This window comes from Vigna umbellata, chromosome 7, assembly GCF_029865625.1.
Source record: "Vigna umbellata cultivar VRB3 chromosome 7, Vumbellata_1.0, whole genome shotgun sequence".
In the NCBI taxonomy this organism is placed as follows: Eukaryota; Viridiplantae; Streptophyta; class Magnoliopsida; order Fabales; family Fabaceae; genus Vigna; species Vigna umbellata.
This window is the reverse complement of record NC_142171.1, coordinates 47,410,140-47,433,680: the sequence shown is the minus strand read 5'-3', so window position 1 is coordinate 47,433,680 and position 23,541 is coordinate 47,410,140. Positions and strand designations below refer to the sequence as shown.

The 23,541-nt window shown below is 31.7% G+C and overlaps 2 protein-coding genes across 6 annotated transcripts; one reads left to right on the top strand and one right to left on the bottom strand.

The window, feature by feature from the left end:
* The first annotated feature begins 1,345 nt into the window (after positions 1-1,345).
* LOC124846256 (DNA (cytosine-5)-methyltransferase DRM2-like) lies at positions 1,346-7,193 on the top strand. Its single transcript, XM_088095394.1, has 8 exons — positions 1,346-1,429; positions 3,732-3,869; positions 4,387-4,492; positions 4,595-4,644; positions 5,029-5,125; positions 5,265-5,389; positions 5,499-6,230; positions 6,659-7,193. The coding sequence occupies exons 1-8, from the start codon at positions 1,346-1,348 to the stop codon at positions 7,094-7,096; spliced, it is 1,770 nt and encodes a 589-aa protein (XP_087951520.1). The 3' UTR covers positions 7,097-7,193.
* A 658-nt stretch (positions 7,194-7,851) lies between these two features.
* LOC124846246 (E3 ubiquitin-protein ligase BOI-like) lies at positions 7,852-14,163 on the bottom strand. 5 transcript variants are annotated; one of them, XM_088094671.1, is made up of 5 exons: positions 13,969-14,163; positions 12,782-13,079; positions 11,625-11,804; positions 9,069-9,427; positions 7,852-8,547 (listed from the first exon to the last, which is right to left on the bottom strand). In XM_088094671.1, the coding sequence occupies exons 3-5, from the start codon at positions 11,728-11,730 to the stop codon at positions 7,999-8,001; spliced, it is 1,014 nt and encodes a 337-aa protein (XP_087950797.1). In that variant the 5' UTR covers positions 11,731-11,804; positions 12,782-13,079; positions 13,969-14,163; the 3' UTR covers positions 7,852-7,998. The 5 variants fall into 5 exon arrangements, with proteins under 5 accessions (XP_087950797.1, XP_087950796.1, XP_087950794.1 ...); XM_088094670.1 differs by having other exon boundaries at positions 12,826-13,079; XM_088094668.1 differs by having other exon boundaries at positions 12,842-13,079; positions 13,969-14,162.
* Between the last annotated feature and the right edge of the window lie 9,378 nt (positions 14,164-23,541).

Sequence of the window (23,541 nt, the reverse complement as noted above, 5' to 3'; positions counted from 1 at the left end):
CACATTAGAGTCATTTGAAGAGAGGAAAAATTCAAGTGAGAGAGAAAGGAAGAGAAGAAGTCATTCCTGCATAACATAAAACTTACACTGGTGTTTTTTTCGTTGTGTAGTCATTCACTGTTGGATCATGTTGATTTTTGGACAGTGGGTTCTAGAAGTATGGTTCTTCATTATGACCGTTCGGATCGTCAATCGTAGATCTAGTTTGGGAGAAAATAGTCTCGCATCAGCAGCTCTGTTTTGAAGAATTTCATAAATCTGCACTGTTATGTTTTCGTTGTTGTAAAGTCGTTCACCGTTGGATCGGGCTAATATTTGAACAGTGGGTTCCAAACGTATGGTTATTCATTCTGACCGTTTGGATAGTCAATCGGAGGTCTGGTTTGAAAGAAAACAACTTGGGATCAACAACTTTGTTTTGGAAAATTTTCATCTGCTTGCTTCTCATTTGTAAGCATTATGCTTAGTTAGTTTGGCTGATTGAAAACCCTATTTTGTGCTTTTATCGGAGACTCTTTTTGCATCCTATTATTGGGGGTATAATACGTCAATGATTGGATCTGGATGATTCAAGTGATGTATTGTATGTGTTTGAGTATGTTTACGTGGGTATGTGATGCTTGAATGCATGTATGATGTGTTAACTATGTTTCCACGTGATGTAGGGTTGATGTATGCATGTTTGAATGCTTAAATCATGTACAGGATGTGTTTCTATTCAACAATAATCGATTATCATTAGTTATAATCAATTATTTGCGCGTTGGTTTTTAGTGTGGTTTCGAGAATAATCGATTATCTGGGATGATAATCTATTATCTCTTCCTGCGTAATGTTTCTGGGTAAATCTCACTAAGATAATATATTATCAAGATAATCGATTATCACAGTGCATTTTGATGAAAAATGGCGAATTTGAGGAATAATGGACGTGAATCAAGGTTGAGGAGCTGTGGAGCATGATGATAATAAGAGATTGAGGTTAATGGTTATGTTTAAGGTCATTTTGACTTGTGGTTGAGAGTGAAGCACGAGTGAGTGATGGAAGACGCTCCAAGGAAGAATAATTGAGGAAGGTATGCTAGGTAGGATTCCAATAGTGAGTGTTGGGATGTACCTGAGTATGTGACTGATGAGCATGAAAGTGGAGGATAAGTCTACTTGTAGTACCTCGTAAATCTTGGTTCTATATGCGGATAGGTGCTTCCTTTTGCCTTGTGTGCATTAAAAGGAGATGATCGGTAGAGAAGGCTACATATGTCCCGTAAGAGAGGCTACAGGTGGGTTGTAGGAGCGACTACAGTCGATGAGGTAGAGTATATGTGTGAGATGAACTCTTTCCACTATGGTATTATGGTATGATGATGCTCATGGTATTGTTCATGACTGTGATAGTCATAATGGTGGTGTATCTATGATGATGATCATGGTACTTGAGATGCTCCAGATTATGTTATGTTGATAGTGGTGTTACTATAATGATTATAGTGAGTAGTTAGGATGGGTGCTAATGAGTAGATAGACCAAGTGTATATGTGTGAGATGTTAGTGATGACATCTAGGGTTAGAGATCAATGATTGATGATCGAAGTTCAAGGATCAGGGATCGATGATCGAGTAAATTAGTATGATTGAATTGTTTATGTTAAATGAGTAGGAATCCTATTGTTATTACTACTATGGGGTGTTTGATTATGGTTGATATTATCAAAAGATATGTATCTTGTTGTGTATTTGATTATGATTGGTATAATAAGAAGATATCTATCTTGTGTGTTTGATTATAATTGTATAATTAGTATATATATATATATATATATATATATATATATATATATATATATATATATATTGTTATGATTGTTTCATCATTAGCTTACCCTATACATATTTATGTTTGTGAATGAAATTATCAGCTATAATTATATAATGTGTTATACATGAGCAAACAATGTTACATATTTTTTAGATGCGTTATTGATTGAAGAGAGGACGTGGAATAACTTGAGATTCATTTAAAATTATTTTATTTAATTAAATAAGATTTTATTTAAATACGTCTTCATACTACCATAAATTTTGAATTTTTCAATTTTTAATAATTAGTTACATCTCAAAAATCAAGGTGTTATATTTCACTTTATATTTATCTTAAAATCATAAAATCATGTAATGTTACTGTAACGAACATTGAGTCATAATTTTTTTTTTAATAAACGTTAACTAATAATAGAAGAATGTATTAGTGCTGAATTCATATTTTTTAACAATATTTTAAAATATTAAAAATGCTAGAACTATATTTTTTCAAATACATTTTTTTTTATTCAACAAAATTTACTAAAAATTCATATAAGAGGGTAAAAATGTAGACGCAATATCACTTGTATAACAATTAGTGTCGATTTTCAGTCAAATTTAAAGTTTTTTCTCGTAACTGCGTAATAAAAGATTATATTAAATGCTAACCTAATATCTTAGATGAAATTATACATAATCAAATCTAGTATTATATTGCACATTCCCACATAGTTTTGCTTTTTAACAAAGGAATAATAATTTGACACACATCAAATTTCTACGTTTATTTAACATTCTTCTTTTTATTTTTAATTCCTTTTTCTAAATTTAAAATTATACAATTTTTTTTTATTATTTTATCTTTGTATTTAACGTCAAACAAATATAAAAAGTGTGTTATCTAATTATTATTTTTATTAAAAAGAATATTGATATGATAATATATTTTTATATTTATTTGATATAAAATATAAAGATAAAATATTATGAAAAAAGTAAATTTTAATATTTTTCTTTTGAAAAAGAGAGTAAAAAAATCAGAAAAGATGATGTAAAATAAATGTAAAAAATTGATGTTTCTCAAAATTATCATTTTTTTTAATAAACTTGAGAAAACATGAGATGTAATCGTAAGCGCTGTGTTAATGAATGTAACAGAGTGTGCAAGAAAGAATGTGTAAAATCTTGTGAAAAAAATGAGGAATTTTTGGAGTGACTCTTCGCTTCACTTTCTCTGTTCCTTAAAAGCAACCCAATTCAGTTTCTTCTGTTTCAACTCAAAACAAACAAATCCAAAACATGTTTCTCATTTGACTTTGTCATTCTCACGCTCCCTTCAGTTCCACGGTTACATGGTTAGCAACATTTCTTTCTTTAGTTCGTTCTTCTTCGTTTTCTTCAGTCCCTTCAGTTTTAACAAAGCCAATGGAACAGTGCAGTTTCCTTGACATTATCCTTTCTAACGAATCTTTCTTCTTTTACTTTGGTTCTTTAGTTTTATACCAATGGAACAGTGTGGTTTTCGTAGCCTTATTGTTTTGTCTGGCTCAAAGTTTTACTCTTTTACTACTGATTTGAAGAAACACGAACATGGAGTTTTATTTACTTCTTCTCACTTTCTCTCTCTGATATTGTGACAGTGTTATACAAAACTTGTTGGTGTAGAGTTCTCACTCGTTACTTGGTTCTCAAGACATGGTATTTTCATGTACCCACCTGAAGTTGACCATTCACTACTCATTCTATATCATACCCATGCAAGCTTTTCTTAACTTCCGATGATATAGTTGTTTTTCTGCCACTAACCTTGGATTTTTGAACGCTTGCTGGTTGGGTATTAATGACAAGTTTGGTAGTTAGAATATTGACTAATCTTTTAACACTCGTTCCTTTGTTATGGTTTTTTGTTTTTGGTTGAACAATTTTTTTAGGACTCAGAAGGCAGTAGCTCTTCCAATCACCATATTGATTGGAACACTGATGACGAGATTGAGGTGTTTGGAGTACCTTCCTCTGATTCGATCAATTATAGTGAACCAAGTGAAGAGAGCCATGAACAAAGTGTGGCGGTAAATCCTGCATCCAATTACCTCAAAATGGCTTTCATCACACTAAAGTTCTAAACATATGCTTGTAAATGATACAGAAGGGCAAAAGGGCTTTTCTGGTTTAATCTTATGTATGATGGTTAACTCCACACGGCATGTGTATAACCCTTTTGTTTTTTTAATAGGGGCTACCCTTTGTTTGAAAAGAATGTCCCATGGGCAGTAAGAATGATTTGACACTTACTGAGAGAAAAAGGAAATTTTTTTGATATGATAGAAGTAGTGATGGAAAGAAACATAAGTGCTAATGAAATGTTTGGAGTATAAAAGTTTCCCATTAATCATTACTCAATTATCTGGGAGGAAACAGAGAGGCAAAAAGTTTTTTTTTTAAAAAAAAAAAACTCATCTTTTTCTGTCCTTTTTATTTCTGTTTTCTTCTGAATCAAACAAAAGAAATGCATTGTTGTTTATGTTTGAGAAAGTTTGAATCTTGTATTCCTTTTTCTAACGTTGAAGTATTCTGTGTTCTGTTTAGGAGAGTTCTGCAAGTGACTCGAGTGCTAGACATGCCAAGATGATTCATCATTTTATGGGCATGGGATTTTCGAGAGGGACAGTAATCGATGCTATTAATGAAAATGGTTGTTTTTCTTGTTTAATGTATTCACTAAATATTCTACTTTACAACCACTAGTACAGTACTAATGTTCTTTAATGATAAGCTTTTGTTTTGTCCATGGCAGGAGGAGATAACGAGGAAGAAATTATGGAAACTCTTCTTGCAGTTACTGCTGTGAGTATAGTAATAATCTGCGGACCATCAAATTGTTTTATGACACTACCATAAGAAGCGTATTAGAAAGTAAAATGATCAAAGAAAAGATGCTTTCAGGCGAGTGAGTTAGTGAAATAGTACTAGACTTGGGAAAGATTGGAGAATTAATGGTTTTTGATTCTCATTAACTTACAAGTTTACTCTGAAGTGCTTTTTACAGCAAAGTTTTTATCATTCTCATTACTTCTACTTTTAAGGCAGAGTTTTTACTCTGTTCAAACCCCTTAATATCATTATATATTGAATACTTATTCATGCATACGTTTTAGTTATCCGACTTCTAGGAAGCATTTTACTCACATTGTGTATATAGATTCCATTTAACTGTTTCCATTTTCGCAGGAAAAACCCTCAACAGAAGAGAACGATGAGATATTGTCCATACTTGTCGATATGGGATTCACTTTTGAGGAAGCTTGCACAGCTATAGACAAATGTGGTGTGTTTATTGTGTAATTGTTACTCTTATATATGTCATCAACACTTTTTAAGTTTCTTTTTTGTTTTTCTTTCGTCTCTCCAGTATCAGCAGCATTAAATGGTTCTTAAATATTTTATTTCTGAGCAACATTTGTCAGGTCCTAAAGCTGAGATCGGTGATCTGGCAGATTTCATCAGTGCTTCTCAGTTAGAAGATGAAATTGACTCGCTTCAAGATCTGCCTAAAAATAAACATGTTGCATCTGTTGATACACAAACAGAGGTGGTGAGGTTTATAATCCTATGAAATTACTTCTGCTTGTAATTAAAATATCAGTAAAGCAAGTGGTTTTTTTATTAAATTATGTTATATCTTCTGCTCTTCCATTCAGCGAAGGGATTATCTTCATACATGTAAGAAAGTAAAACTCCAGGACAATAAAGGGAAATACAGAATGAGCTGGCCAAAAGAGAAGGCAGCATCAGCAGTTGATATGGGAATGATAGTTCATCACCCAGGCCCAATGACAGGATTTGGTGTACACAATGAAGCCAGTAAAGTAATTTCAAGAGAGCTACCAAGTGAAGTAGCAGGTAAACCATACTTCTATTTTGAAAACGTGGCAATTGCTCCTAAAGGAGTTTGGAATAACATATCACGTTTTCTCTATGAGATTGAGCCAGAATTTGTTGATTCCAAATACTTCTGTGCTGCAATGAGGAAAAGAGGATATATCCATAATCTTCCCATCCAAAACCGCTTCCCTCTGCTTCCTATCCCACCACTAACTATACGAGAGGCCTTCCCTTCTACTCAAAAGTGGTGGCCTTCCTGGGACAAAAGAACAAAGCTCAATTGTCTTCTAACTGGCATAGCTCCTGGCACAGTTACAGATAGAATAAGGAAAACCCTCGAACAATTTGATGATGAACCTCCACAAAATGTCCAAGACAATGTACTTCTACAGATTAAAAAGTGGAACTTGGTGTGGGTTGGGAAAAACAAATTGGCACCTCTTGAACCTGATGAATATGAAATGTTGCTAGGATTCCCAAAGGATCACACCAGAGGTGGTGGAGTCACTCGGACAGAGAGATACCGGGCACTTGGCAATGCCTTTCAGGTTGTCATGCTATTGAGTTTTGAACTGCGTGTACTTTAAGTGTTTGTGTATCATTAGAAGAGTTTATAGTGATGATATTATAACTAAATGAAAAAGAAAAAAAAATCAAACTTCTTACTGTTATAGGACAACTCGGTTAAATGATGATTTTAAAAGGTTGTGATCAAATTAGGCTGCATTTTATATTTTCTGGTAGGTGTAATAGCTTGATTAGAGACTTGATTATATGCCATAAAAACGTGTTAGAATGTGCTAAAAAGAGCATATTTTGACAAAATATGCGAAGGGACTAATTGAAATAAGTTAAAAAGAAGTTACAAGAGTAATGGGTTATAAATAAGCTCAAACAAGCTTTCCATAAGCTCTTCAAAGACCCTCTTAGTTTCTTTGGAAAAGCTCTAACTGCAAGTGAATGGAATTGATTTCAGGTTGATACAGTTGCCTACCATCTTTCAGTGTTGAAGGATCGTTTTCCAAATGGCATTAATGTGCTGTCTCTCTTTTCTGGCATTGGAGGTGCCGAGGTTGCTCTGCATCGACTTGGAATAATGCTTAAAAATGTGGTATCTGTGGAAATAGCTGAAGTGAACAGAAACATCATTCGCTGTTGGTGGGAGCAGACCAATCAAAAGGGAAACCTAATTGAGGTCGAAGATGTACAGAATGTCTCTTCAAATCAGCTGAGCCAGTGGATAACCAAGTTTGGTGGATTTGACCTCATCATTGGTGGGAGCCCCTGCAACAACTTTTCGGGCAGTAACAGAGTTAGCAGACATGGGCTAGAGGGAGAGCACTCCTCACTCTTTTACGAATACTACAGGATTCTTGAGGCAGTAATGGAAATGCAGAAAAATGACCCTCAGTGAAACAACAAAGTGCAATGGGGGATTTTGTTATTTCTCACTATTGTACGTAAATCAAAATTTTAAGGTGTAACTGAAAATGAAGTACACAGTATGAGGAAAATCCAATATACTCCCCAAAAAAATGCAATTTTGTCGTTCTCTTTGCTCGTTATACTTATGTTCTTTAGGTCTTACCAGGTTTTACTTACAACTATGTCGTCACTGAGATTATTTTTAAGAAAGAAAAAGGAAAGGAAAGGCTTAAACCGAGTGTTTCATATGCGCGAACTGATGTGCACAGAAGTAGCGATTAATAACTAACATGCTAACAGTGTTCATAATATTCCTAATTCCCTTTTAAGGATATTATTCTACTAAAAAATTGTAATTTGACCCAAGAAAGATTTTTGTAAGATTTATATTAAAAAATAAACTTTAAATCTAACAAAATTTTATTTAAAATTAATTTGTAAAATAAAATTTACACTCATTTATATCGATGTTTCAATCACAAAGAAGTCGTCGGAAGAACAATATAAGTTGGTGGTAATACGGTCAACAGTCACAAATAGGTTGGAGACAGTTTATCCAAATAACTTAGAAACAAAGCTAAACCTATTTTGTGAGTATATGGAATAGAAATAGGTACTTAAGATACAAATTCCATTTCATAATTTTATAGGCATCATTAAATTCCCAAAACTATCCGTTATTAACCATAGTAATGTAAGCATGTCATATCAATAATCATTAATCAAGTCAAGTTCCCTGAGAAAGATAACATACAATCCTTAGGCATAGTCAATTTTTATTATAGAGATAAATTACTTGGAGTTGAACATTAAGAACTTTAGGTAGATAAATCACACAAAGAAAACAGTGACTTATATCCCGTTCTTGTTTAAATACTTACACTTTGTAAGTTAAGACAGATACACCTCAACACTTGCAGTTTTTATCAATTGGCAAACGGGACAAACATTGATAAATTGCTCACAATCCTTACACAAGCACAGGTGCCTACAAGGCATCAACAACATAGAAACTGCCTTTGCCTTGCAAGCTCTGCAAGTCAGATTCTCTGCATCTTGGTACCTCTTGTGAGTAGAGTTTATAGGCGCACCCTGTATGTTTAGGAAGTTATTAGGATCTATATACGAGGCATCATCATCAACTTCACTATCTCCAAACCCTTCCTTCCCTTGTTCAGCACCTTGTGAAATTGCCTGCTGTAGGTTGTTCCTTAATGCATTCACAACTGACTCATTGTACTTTGCTCTGTAATGCCAGCTCTGTGCTTCAATAGCCACCTGCTTTATTCTTTCTGCCAGCTCCCTGTTTTTCCGGTTCATGTTTTCTATCTCCACATCTTTTTCCTTTAGCTTTGCACTAATACCTTTCTCAATGGAGGAGATGAAAGCAGTCATGTGTTTTTGCTTCATGTCTCTCACCCCCTTTGACAACTGTTCCTTCTGTGGAAAAGTAATTGGAATAGCATTTCAGAAGACTGCGAACCAAGAATTAAAAAACTGATAATTCCATCATTAAAGTATAGCGTCCAGTTCATATATCTTTGTGCAATAGAAAAAACAATCATTCAAAACATTTTCATTACAATATCTTCATCACCCTTACTCAACTATTTAAGCATTTCGGATGAAGTGTTCAAAAAGTAATGGTTCTTCAAAAGAGCAACTCCTAATCAACTACACAATGACTGGACAAACATGGCTGCAAATTCTACCCAAAAAGATTTAGTGGTGTACTTGTAGAAAAAACAACACACTCGGAGCAAATTGATAAAGGAAAACGTAAAAGCATCTACTCATAAGATGAAATAATGTACTTATTTCCCTCTTTTCCTATTGAATTAAGCCACAGGCCAGTCCTTCATACCCTTCTGATCAACAGAAACATTTATAACGTAAATCATTTGTACTGCCCACAAACATCACATAAAATGAAAAAGCAAATAGGTATCTTCATGTATTACCTGAAGTTTGATATAATGATCCAACTCTTCTTGCTGCCTATCAAGCTCAGTTCTGATATTATCACCAAGAGACAGTATGATAGACGGTGTGGCAGCCATGCTGCCACTAGCAGAAGTAACAGATGAGTTATGTTCATCATCGTCATATGAAAGCCTCAATCCTGTTGACACAGGGTTCGGATTTTGAATACTTGCTAATCGATCAGCATCCTTTTGATTGACATTGTAATTTAAGGAAATCTGAAGTCTTTGTTTTGACATATCTTCCATTTCCTTGCTGCGTTTATTAGGCTGAATCATGGAGCTGACATGCTCATTTCCGAAATAATTAACTGGGTCAACACTACATCCAGCTTGTACTGCAAGAGATATTGCATGACTATCATTCAGTGATAAGGTAAAAACTATGGACAAAATACTAAAGATATGAAAGGACATACAAATAATTTACATGGTAGTTTAAGGAACTGCATTAAATGATAAATTGAAACAAATATGTAATAATTTCTAAATTTACAACACAGAAAGGGAATTTCAGTGCTAGCAATGACAAGTATACTCAATCAGTAGCTTGCAGGTCAAACACAGTACAAGATAAGGAACTGTATTAAATGATATGAAAGGACATACAAATAATTTACACGGTAGTTTAAGGAACTGCATTAAATGATAAATTGAAACAAACATGTAATAATTTCTAAATTTACAACTGTTAGGTTCTCTAATCAAGAACCTAAGGGAAAACAATTTTACACACCAAAAAGCACACACTCACAACATAGAATTGTATAATCTCCTTTGTATTAACAACCATCCAGCATGTCTGATACAATGGGTTTCTCAGAGAGCTTAACCTCCCCCTACAGGACCTATGGGTACCTGTCAACTAATAATACTTCAAAACTAACTCTCGCCTAACAGCCCAACCCCCTTTTATACCAACTTACCTAACTGCCTTGGCAGTTAGGCTGTATAACATCTCTCCTTCTCCTATACACCAGTAGTTTCCTATCATTACGCCCCTCCTCTCCAACAACCTTGTCCCCAAGGTTGAATTCAGGATACTGTTCCTGCATAGTCGCCACATCTTCCCACGTCGCTCCCTCTTGTCCTCCTTCTTGCCACTCAACCAAAACCTGAGGTATTTCTTCTGCTCCCATTTGTCTCTGCCTCCTGTCCAGCAGTTTGACAGGCCAAAACATGGGTCCCTCTGCCTGCAACTCAGCTGGAAGTTCCTTTTCAACCCTCTGCTCTCCCACCGCTTTCTTCAATTGGGATACGTGAAAAATTGGGTGTATCCGGCTGTCTCGGGTAATTGTAAACGAAAAGCTACCTTCCTGCTGATTCTGAACTCCCCCTATCATCCTCATCATTTGCTGTAAGTCGCGTCTGATCGCGGCCGCCTCATCTTTAATTCCCTCCACCGTAATCTCCAGATTGTCCAATCTCCCCTCCGTTTGGCTATTCATCGCTGATCCTTTCGCCTTCTTGATCCGGCAGGTCGGACCAATTGTTAGGTTCTCTAATCAAGAACCTAAGGGAAAACAATTTTACACACCAAAAAGCACACACTCACAACATAGAATTGTATAATCTCCTTTGTATTAACAACCATCCAGCATGTCTGATACAATGGGTTTCTCAGAGAGCTTAACCTCCCCCTACAGGACCTATGGGTACCTGTCAACTAATAATACTTCAAAACTAACTCTCGCCTAACAGCCCAACCCCCTTTTATACCAACTTACCTAACTGCCTTGGCAGTTAGGCTGTATAACATCTCTCCTTCTCCTATACATCAGTAGTTTCCTATCAACAACACAGAAAGAGAATTGCAGTGCTAGCAATGACAAGTATACTCAATCAGTAGCTTGCTGGTCAAACACAGTACAAGATAAGGAACTGCATTAAATGATATGAAAGGACATACAGATAATTTACATGGTAGTTTAAGGAACTGCATTAAATGATAAATTGAAACAAATATGTAATAATTTCTAAATTTACAACACAAAGAAAGGGAGTTTCAGTCCTAGCAATGACAAGTATACTCAATCAGTAGCTTGCTGGTCAAACACAGTACAAGATACAAGTAAAGAAAAGGTACCCCTAGTTCCCAGAAAAATAAGTTTCACGCCAACACCATTACCATTTGTGCTTCAAAACCAAAACGTAAGAGAAAGAATGCAGGATAAGTAGATATTCAAATTGTCAGCATTGATTATGTCAGACAAAATTAGGTGTGACATGCAAGCAATCGAAACACACAAAACGTACATACAAGCAAAAATCAATACAAGTTCATAACCCAATCTATCACAGTAAAACAAAGGAAAGGATATGATATAAACATGCCCATTAATAACAGCAACAAGAGGATTGAATTATTGAAGTACAAGAAGAAAGAAAGCAGCAATTGAGTAAAACTATTAAACCAGAAAAATATACTCATAAAAAACATTAAGGTCATTAAAACGGAGCTACCCTGTTTAACAACCACATTCAAAAGATTCAGTGAAAAAGTTTAGTTACATGAGAAAAGGAAAGAGAACTTACAGTTTCCAAACAACTGTAGCTGATTTGATGCATTAGTTTGATGCCGAAATTGAGTCTCATCCAAGAAAACAGGAAGCAAGCGATTTCCATTGTTGCCTCCAAACATTATCGCCGGATATGTGCTTGCCTACCTCAAGTATGTATCCTTGAAAGAATATTAATGAAGCTACCGATGATTATCTAGAAGAAAAGGGTAAAGGAAAAACTCATCATCAACTTTGAACAAAAGTTAACATCAAATATAAACAGCACCGAAAACCACATCAGTGAAATACTTTGTGCTATTTGGCTTGGGAGGTTAGGAGAGTTGATGGTCTAATGAAGCATAGTTATAAGTCAGTTTTGATATGATGATATTTGGTAAATATTTTCTCTCTCCTACTTGTCAAGTAATTTAGTGAAAAAGAACAAAATCAATAAACAAATGTATCTACGTGTTCAAACAAAAAGATTAAAATGGACAAATTTCATCTCAAGTTTTATTTGCAAACATTTATAAACTAATTTTGGGTAGAAACAAAAGTTAATTGTTCAGCATTTAGTGCAAATGTGGCAAAATAAAATATTTGAAGATGATAAAATAAATATTGACTTTCAATTATATCTAGGTGAAATCTTTTTGCAAATACAAAGGGAAAAATTAGTTAGAAAACAAGCAATTCATAAAATTAATCATATACTTCTTAAGATTAAAATCTAAAGTTCCAAAGCAGTTGTTTGCAAGTTCAGTAATACCAAGTAAATTGATTTGTAGTGAAGATAAGTACAATTAATCATACACAACTCAAGCTTCTTTTTTGTTTTTGGTGTTTCTTCTGCTTAGAAGCAGAAACTTTGCCAAACACAGTTTCAAAGTAGCTCAACAAATTTTGCTTGTTTAGTGAAGTAAAGACCAAACCATCAACTAAAAGAGTTCTGATTTTAACAAGTTAAAAAAAGGAAAGGCTAAACACTGCCCTAGTGAAATATTGAGGAGCAATATGAAGGTCATATATATCTTCACTTTCATACATTCAGTATACATACTCTCGTAAGAATGCAAACATTTCATGCAAACAAATGTTGAATTTCAAAAAATAACAAGTTTTAGAGTTCAACAAAATCGTAAATTGAGTTTCAATAGCAATAGCCTTGTCCCACTAATCGAGGCTGGATACATGGATAAAAAATATCATGGGGGCTTAGTTAAAAACTAAACTACCAAGTATGTTGTTCACCATGAAATCCCTTTTAATTTGTCCAATGTCCTTTTTGATCTCTCTTTACTGCTCATGGGGCTAGAAATCATGTCATCTCTCCTCACCAATGCCTCGAATGGACTTCTTTGCATACCGAATTTCTATCTTCTTTTCCTCAATAAGTTATGCTAATATCTCTTCGTATACAATCATTCCTTATCTTGCCCTTTCTTCAGTGGCCACAGATCCATCTTCACTCCACCTATGGTCTCATAAGCTAGACCCAAGCTCGAATAAAGGAGAACAGTTATGTTAAGCTCTCAACAGGAAGCTTAAAACTTGTTGAAACCCCAATCATGGATCACTCAAGGAAGATATATTCACTATCAATCATAAATAAAAACAGTTCAACAGTAGGTGTCTGACCTCCAACAACAATATCCCTGAACTGTGGCTAATATTCACTTAAATAATCACATAAAGCACTTAGGGCAGCCAATCTTATGAAGAATCATATTTGAGAAAATGATTAAATGCCCAGCAATTGTTATATAACTAAATTATAATAAGAAGAAAAAAAGGATAGAAGTAATACAATGTTACAATGAATTGCCCAGAAAAAAACAATAATAATGAATGGATTTTTCCTACATCAGTTGAGTAGTTTGGAAACTGGTAAAGAAAATATATATGATCCCCTAGGCATATATGTTCTTCTTCCCATTTTTTTCTGTACAATGGAGAAAAAATGCCCTTGGTTCCCTTTCAAGGAAACCATGGACTTGTCAAATAAATCTGAAGGTATTCATTAGAATTTGATTGTATCAAACGAATTGGCAAGACAAAAGAGTAATCAAAACTGAATATCCAGTCAGCAGATAAGCCAAACAAACTAGACGAACATCATATTTATTAAACATGAAAGCACAACAACATTTCACTCAGATCAATAACAACTTAAAAAAAATCAAATGGAAAACTATTAAACGATGACATACATAACAGAACACGACAACAAAAAAAATTATTATCTTAGAACATCAGAAGAGAAATGGAAAGCTGCAACACAATCCAGCATCAACTTAGCAGGCACTATAATCTAGAAAGTCAAAAGCTTTGAGACATCAAAAGATGAAGATCAATTCAAACAAAAACCCAGTACATACCTTGAGATGGGAACCTTTTACAAGAAAGAAAAAAAAACAAAGATGAGGCTGATACAGATACAAAATAACGATGGAACAAAAGGCTAACAGAGAGGAAGAAGAAGAAGGTAAGAGATCTAAAATGAAAGATTAAGGAAAGTGGATGAATGAATGATGAGAGTTATGAATAGAATATAGGAAGGAGTGGGTGTTGCATAAGAAATGGAGACAACTATTATTAATTTGTGGGATTTTTTATGGTCTGAAAAAATATTAAAATTTTTATATTCAATAAAGTATTTAGGAACATTCATGGATAAATCTTTACTTTACTACTTCTTACGTGTTTTTTCTATTTATTTGGAATTAAATAATTTATTATTAGACATGAAAAGCATTTTTATGTTGGTACTTTAAACTAATTTACAATATTCATATTCAATAAATTGTATTTAACAATTTTATGATGTGTTCAAAAAATATTTAATCTATCACTTCTTATGTTTTTTACTGTTTTATTTTAAAGTAAAATTTTAATTTATTACTTAATTTTTTTATTTGTTTAGTTAAAAGAAACATTTTATGGATTGATGTTTTATAATGAAATTTTTGTTTTGAAACAGTTTATTTCTGTTATATATATATATATAATTTCCTACCTTAACTTTTCACTGTATGACCTTTTCTGTGTTTGTTCTTGAAAACGGTAAAATTAAAAGTAAGATAAGGACTTTGAAATTAATACGAAAAAGGTTAAAAATAAATAAATATTTTTGAAGTTTGGTTTTGGTGTTTAACCTTGATATAACAAGACATTTCAATTATACACATTTTTATTATCCTCGTTTTCAGAAAATCAATTTTACTTTTATTAAATATTACATTATTAATAATTTTTCTATAGAAAAATAAATTTTATTAATTTACTTGAGATTGAAAACTAAATAATCATGATAGAGTATCCTAAATATAATATGATCATGATAAATAGGATAACTTAAGACACAATATAATCATGATAAATAGGATAATCCTAGACATAATATAATCATGATAAATATGGTAAACCTAGATATAATATAATCATGATAAATAGGATAAATATTTTAACACTTCCCTCAAGCTGGAGCATACAAATTGTATGTGTCAAGCTTGGAATAAATAAACTCACTCCAACAAAATCAACTTGTCTAAAATGTCGAGGCAATAGATGTGGTAACTCTGGCTTCGAATAAGATGTACATATGCTTCAGACCATCAAGAGAGAAACAAACCAGCGTAACCAAAGAGACTCCTCATAAGCTTGTGGACAATAATATTGGACAACCACGAAACTTCATCTAGCACCATGAACCTTCAAGTAGGATGACTTTGACAAAGTTGATTTCCATCAAAAGTGAATGATGAGTGATAGACAACGACAAACTATAGAGACGGGATTGTCATCAAGTAAAGATGGAGCTTGCATGGCTAAAAGCGACAAAAATGCAGGGACTGCTATCTTTGACTAGTTAGGGCCTGTAGTGGCTGAAAGCGACAAAAGTGCAGGGACTGCAATCTCTGACTAATTGGGGCCTGCAGTGGCTGAAAGCAGGGACGGTCATCTCTGACTAGTTGGGGCCTCTAACTAGTGTCTGACAAGTGTATGGAAACATACTCCCCTCATTATAGGGACTAAATTGTCATTACTGACTGATGGGGGCTATAGGGACTAAATTGTCATCACTGATTGATGGAGCCGGTAAGGACTAAATTGCCATCAAGTAAGGATGGAGCTTGTAGTGGACAAAAACATACTGCAGGGACTAAATTGCCATTAAGTGAGGATGGGGCCTGTAGTGGCTAAAATCGACAAACTACAGGGATTAAATTGTCATCAGTGACTGATGGGACTTGTAGTGGTTGAAAGATACTTCCCCTCACGGCGAACGAGGAAAATTGTGAAGGTGGAAGGTCATAATGATCTCCTTTATTCATCAAAGCACCACTAGAAAATATGGTTGGATTGTGTTGAGAACCGTAAGGATGATAGATTCAAGGAACAAAGATTGAGACTTATGATGACATTAAAGGCCAAAGACACGTTGGAGGTCCAAAGGTTCTATGCTAAACTACTCCCAAATGGTGATACTTAACACTGTATCACAAGAAGTATGAGCTAAACAAACTAGCCTCAAGCCCAAGGAGAAAGTGACCAACAATGATTGAAGAAAAAAGTGACAAAGTGGCGTTAAGAGCGGTTTGCTGACTTTGAAATCAGGAACCAATGACGTATATGGACTCAACATGATTCAACGAGTCAAACAATGATGAAACAGAGATCTAAAGGACTTAGGGTTCCAAAAATATCAAAGAATAAAACCCTAGGTTTGAGTCATAAACATCGAAACTAAGAAACAAGTACCAAAACGCACTCAGGAGCTCCGAAGAGACGAATGGCAATGACGTAGTGTAATTTTGACACGCGTGACAAACACAAGCTAGAAGCTGATTGAAGAGAAGTTGTGCGTGACGGTGCATGTGGAGGAGAATGAGGCAACGACCACTAAGGATGGGTCATGCTCCTCGATGCACACAAAACCCCTAACTTCCCTAGAGAAAACGAGACGACAACAGCAGCGAAGGTCGGATAGATGTGGCATGCGTAACGGTGCTTGGATGAGAACTAGCCCTCGACACAGGCGGGGTTGACTGTCGCTCAAGGAGGCGATCCAGATTCATTGGTCGCCAGACTAAACTGTGGCGGTAGCCGTCGACGGATAGTGGCGGACGACATCGAAATGGCAGGGAACAGAGGTTGATGGTGACAAACTTATGTGGAAAGCTCCTCACAGTGGCAAAACAGTGCCAATTGGGCAACGACAAATGGCGCTGGACAATGGCAAACGACATCGGACAGCAACAAACAGCACCAGACAGTGGCAAGTTGCAGACAACAACTAGGGTGGAAGACTAGACAAAAACCAGAGCAAGACTGCTCATTGAAGTATTTCATAAAAGATGAAATTTTTAAGGCCGCTGGTGGCGGCAACTACAGGCCACCAGTAGCAACAAAGAAAAAGTAGGAAGAGACTCAGACAACCTGCTCTATACCAACTTGAGATTGAAACTGTAAAATAATTATTGAGGCTTGATTGATCCTCTCATAATCTTTTATTTATAAAAATAAAATTATACAAGAGTACATGATAATTAAGGTAACCTTAAACACAATATAATCATGATAGGGTAACCTAGACACAATATAATCATGATAAATAGGATAACCTAGACACAATATAATAATGATAGATAGGATAATCCTAAACATAATCATAATAAATGGGATAACCCTAGATATAATATGATCATGATAAATAAGATAAATATTTTAATAAATTTAATTGCTGAATAATAATTTTATGTCCTTATAATTGTTTATATAGTAATATTTGCTAAAATTAAATAATCATAATATAATTAAATTATTGATATTTTAATATATTTTAAAAAATATATTTTACATTAATTTTAATTTAAATAAATAAGATACAAAATAATTTTGCACTAATTGAAGATCACATATTTTGGATATAATATATAATTTTAAATTAATGTAAAATTATATAATTTTATGTACATATGTACAAGTACACGAGTCATGAAATGTTTTTTTTATAATAATAAAATATAATTAAATTATTATTATTATAATTATAAAGTTAAATATAAATAATTCTATTGTAGAAAGTTATTTTAATTTAAAAAATAGTTAAATTTAAAAGGGTTTAAAGGTAAGAACCTAGAAAATAGATTATTAGAGTTGATAGGTGTACTGAGTATTTTATTTTAAAATAATTCAATAATATAAATAGAATTTTCTAAACTCGTCTTATTACTTAAATTACCGTTTATCTCTCTAAAACTCTTTCTCTTTGCTTTCTCTCACATCTCTCTAAGATTTCTCATTCTCTGATAATTTGTTTGATGATCAGGAAGTTTCTAGGAGATCACATTTGAGTTATCTCCACATCTAGCCGATAATTTCAAGAATAAAGCTAATAAGTTTCGACTCTTTTTTCTTCTCCCATTCCTAATCTGTTTTTAGAAGAATATTGTACTGTTGCATTGTAGTGTTATTGTGGTTTGAATATGATTTTAAAGCATTTGGAGTAAGTAAGAGTCAATTACTTAGGTTTTAAGCTTAAAAAGTGAGCTTTGATGAGTGAGTTTGAGAAATACGTATTGGAGTGAGAAGGAAACTTGTTTAGCACTAATGTGAGATTATTTGGGACTTGTGACAGGTGTGTTTTGATTAACAACTTATATGTAGCACTTAAGTGGTTCCTTGTTGAGGTTTTGAAGTGTTTTTAGTGTGAAAAATGAGGTTTGGAGTAATGGTATTTAGGAGTAAGAGGTGTGTACTGTTTTGGACAATTGGGAATTGATTAAGAGAACTATTATGACTTGTCTAAACTCTTGGTTAAGAGAAATATGAGTTAAAATGAATTAGTACTGGAAATGTTGAGTTTTGTATGGTTTTAGATTCAATTTTAGGAGTTTTAACTAGTGAAATTTAATATTAGAAGTTATGGGCTTTATGTGATGATTTATAATCTATTACTGGGTATATTAGGACTTGCTCAAGTGGTTAGGTTGCAGAAATTTGGTGTATAAGGTGTAAATTTGATTTTAGGTGCTTCGGAGTGTCAAAAACGGTTTGATGCAACTAATCTTGAGTCTAATGATCAAATGAATACTTATTTTCACTTATAAATGTGTTTTCCTATCAATTCTAATGTTTAAGGAACCAACTTGATCAATAGAACAAGTTATGGGAGCATAAAAATTCATTTTTGAAGTGTTTTGGGTGTTGTCATGGGGCTTGGGCATCCCTGTTCAAGGGGTCTGGCGCCCGGGCGCCCTTTTTGGGGGACTGAGTGCCACTCTACAACTTTTGTTTTTTTGTTTTTTAGTTTTCAGGATCTCAAACTTGGAATTCTGGATACCAATTATGGACGTTCTTTAGGTCGTTTTAGGGGTTTTAGACCCTTTCGGAACTGTTGGTGAGAGTTTCAAAGCTATTTTCCTTACCTAATTATGAGTATCAAGATGTCATGAAGAAATTGTGTTATTTTGTGATTTATGCTGACTTGTGAGTGTGTTTCTAATCCTTTAATGTATGATTAACAGTCTCATGTATTGGTATACTATGTGAATGTGAAGTGATCTCAATGGTTTCAAATGATTTCAATGTTTGGAAAATTGATTCTAAGGTGGAACTTCTTAGTTTGGTTCAATTGTGTTAGAATGAATGCAAGTAGCTCCGTCTTAGAGGTTTTCCTAACACTCTAATGGTTATACTTCTCAAATAGAGAGGTTTGACACATGTGGTGAGAATAGCAAAAGATCTTAGTCTTAAGTGCTTCTAGTATGATCCAAAGCGTGAAACATACTAAACATGTGAGTGTGATAGGGTGAAACAATGAGTATTACAAAGTTAAGTTTGGTACAAACAAATAACATTGAGTTTAGGCTAAGATTTCTCGATAATGTCATACTACAATGTTCTTTTTTCCTCGGGCAAGTCTTAATTATTTTGCTTGAAAATATTGTGTAATACAAAGAATAAAATATTAATCATTTTAGAACATATGTTCATCTCCTTAAATCCACTAGAAAAATATACAAAAGATTCATGAAAACTTTCGGATGAAACTTTACACATTAGTCTATCTTATAGACGCAACATCGTTTATATATCAACAAATTCGTATTTAAATTTGGTTAATTAGACTCTCTTTTTTTTCTTTTTATTCACATTTTAGTATTGTTTTGATTAGAAAGCACGACAATTATGAGGTGGAAATGGTAGTACTTTTGGAAATCGAGTATCAATAATAAGTTGTTGGAAATTGAATATTAATAATAAGTTCTTGATGAAAAATGAAGAAAAATCCACAATAAGATTTTCCTATATTATAGATATATGAGTATAGTATAGAAATAATTAAATAATTATTATTTGTATAATTAATATATATTTATAGGCTTTTGAATTTAAGCTGAAATATCCAAAAGATATTTAAAATAAATAAAATATACAACTTTTTATTATTGAATATTTCCCTTTTAATTAATTACAATCATATACGTACACGTATATCTAAGTTACATGCCTTCAAATTGATTGAGTTTTATATTACTACATTCTGACGTCAGAGGGAGAGTGTTGAATGCACTCTAAATTTGATGCAAAACTGTAACATATGAATTGTATATAATATAAAGATATTATATTATTATTATTTAAATACTTTTTAAAATATATAAATAAGATAGTTAGGTATTTTATTTTTACACAACTTTTGTCTCTTTATTATTATTTTTTATGATCGAAATATATTTTAATTGTGTCGGTTTTTAGATCCGGAAGAAGTAGCAATAAGATGATAAAGGAAGAAGGAATTCTAACTAATTATATATGTGAAGTAGTATATCTAAGTCTATTTATTCTTTAAGAGTGTCTTTTAGAAAGAAGTTTCTACCTTTTTCTGAAGATATTTTTCTAATAGAATTTTGTTCATGAAGTAATATTTTGTTGCATATGAACAAAGTGAGAAAAACATTTATCAATTCCAAAGATAGACAGAAAGATGAACTACTGTTATATTGCATATACATTATATCTCATAATAGAATATCGTATTATTATAAGGATTTTTGTTGTACTTGATATAATTTACACATATTATGTATATTCTTATCACTCGATGTGAATTACTACTGTGCACTATATATAATAATAATAATAATAACAATTTCTACTTCCATTATAAAAATTAAAATCATGTTATAATATCAATCTGTTGTTTACACGAGTTTTTACATCTTATTTAATTCTTATCTAACATTAGTGACAGAGCTTTTTCTTATAAGTTGTTTTGGTCTTCCAATTTTTTAAAAATATATGAATTAATATATAAATAATAATATTTTATTTTAATTTTAATATAGTTCATAGTGGTATCCTAAAAAAATTATTTATTAATTTTGACACCGGTTATTATTTAACATAAATTTCTACATAAACTTTCTAAAAAAATAAAAACAAAAGAGTGAAATATTTTATTTTAAAATAAAATTAGTTTAATCATAGACTAAAATGATAAAATAATTAAAATAAACCTTTTTCTGTAAATAAATTTATGTTTAACTAATTTTAGCATTTCAAAAATTATTTTATTCTCATTTTCTTTTTCAAAAACTTCATCTCTATCCAATTTAGCATCTCTTTAATTTTCTTGGGTTTGTATATAAGAAAATAAATTTTTATCAAGTAAATTATCAAATTATAATAATTATTCATATTATTATTTGATTCAAATTGAACAATAATAACAAAATTATAAAAATATTAATTTTAGTATACTTTGAAAAATATACATATAATTTTGATTTGGGTAAACAACATATGAAATCATTTTAAATTAATGTTTTTTAATGATAATCAATGAAAAATTAATCTCCCACTAAATTATAAAAATGATCCACCATATATAACAGATAAATATATATTGTTTATAGTTCCTTGAATGTGTTGATTCATTAACCGTGCATAGGTAATTTCTGTTGACCGCTCTATTAAATAATCATCATGCTAAAATTACTATCCACTCAAAACCGCTCTATTAAATCGAGTTATATATTACTTGGAGTTTTGGAACTAGGTCAATTATATTATTTGTTGCTTTAAAAATTTAAAAATTTATTGAGTGATTATTTTTCAGTGGAAAACATATCACGCCTTATTTAAAATTAAGTTTAAATATATTTGTAATATTTAAATTTATACCTGAAATTGAAATTTATTTTTATTTAAAAATTTTATATATTTTGATTTTTAAATTTTAAAAATTAATTGCTTTTAATCCAAAAATGTTGTTTCTTTTACGTGTAACAAGATGTTTTAGACTAATATTTAGATTTGAAAGTGATCAAATATCAACCTAAAATGTCTTTTGATACATAAAAATATTTAACATGACTAATAGAATTATCTCTGTTCGTTTTTAAAGTCGGGAGGCTATATTGTATTAACGTTGGAGACAAAGTAAATTTTAATTTTATGTCAAAGTTTAGAAATTAAAGACATATTTAATCTTTAAAATTATATAAAAATTAATGTTCAAATTTAATATTATTAGAAAACTTATTTCATGACTTTCAAATTTAGAGATCCAAGAAAAAATTAAGTTCAAAATTTAAACCTAAATTACTTAATATTTCAAGATAGAATCACTATATAGTCCACTTGAGGCATAAGCATGTAAATATCTTGCTTTATGCCTCCAAAAAAATTCCAAAATTTGTTTAGTACTAATATATCTTCATTAAATTAATTGTAAAATTATGTGTGAGAATAAAATTTAAATAAAATATTTTGAGGTGATGGTTAACTTCTATTATACTAAAAATGATGTTTAGTGACCTAACAACTTTTTTCAATAAACTTAATTTTGATTAATTAAAATTATTTATCGTTTCTATATTATTATTTTCTCTTTCTTTGTGTGACTTCTCATCTATATGAATCCTATACTATATGAATCCTACTAATTGACTTTTTACTTTCTTCTTGAACATTGCTTAAGCAACTTAACACATTAGTTAATATCCATTAGTTTATTCTCATGTTATGTTGTGCATGAATCTATTTGTATCTATTTCAAGTGATAGAAATAACTAATTGACATTTATTCTTTTAAAATGCGGCAATGCATCATATCAAGTAAAAGGCTAAAAACCAAAATTTAAAAACAGTTTTATTGTTATTCACTTAATTTGTTTGTTGCAATTTCCTTTATTAACTTATAATTGCATTTTTTATATTAAAAAGTGTTAATTTAGTAAACTTAAATCTAATACCATGATGAATTTTCATTGTATATATAATTTTTACATATATTATTAACTTCTACCCCAAATTCTTATCATGATTGATCTTCAAGATAACTCTTTTAATTGCTTTATTAATGATTAATCTTAAAATAAATCATGTTATTTTATGAAAAAGTTGAAATTTAGAAAATTAAATTTAAATATTTTTTAAAGAAACGAAAGAGGCTACTTGAGACTTCAAGATACTACAGGTCTACTGTCAAATTTATTTTGTTAACAACCAAAATCTAATTTTATTCATTTAACCAATTTGATGAAGAAATTGATAATAGGGATGACAAAAATTCACAGATAAAACTCACGACGTATAGTTAATATCCACGAGTTGCGGGTAGTAGATATTTTAATACCCGCTTATAAACGGATCGGATTCGAGTATTATATTATCTGTACGATATCCGTTATTCGCAAAAAATAAAAATTTAATTTATATTTTATTATGTTAAATTTAATTAAAATTAACATTAACTTATATTTTATAAGATTAAATTTAATTAAAATTAAATTAAATTTATATTTAATTTAATTTATATTATATTTTATATATTTTTTATAATTTTATTTAAATTTTATTTTAATAATTTAAAAAATATATATATTTTTAAATATTTACGGATATCCGTAAGTTTTAAAATATTCGCATGTATTTTTTAA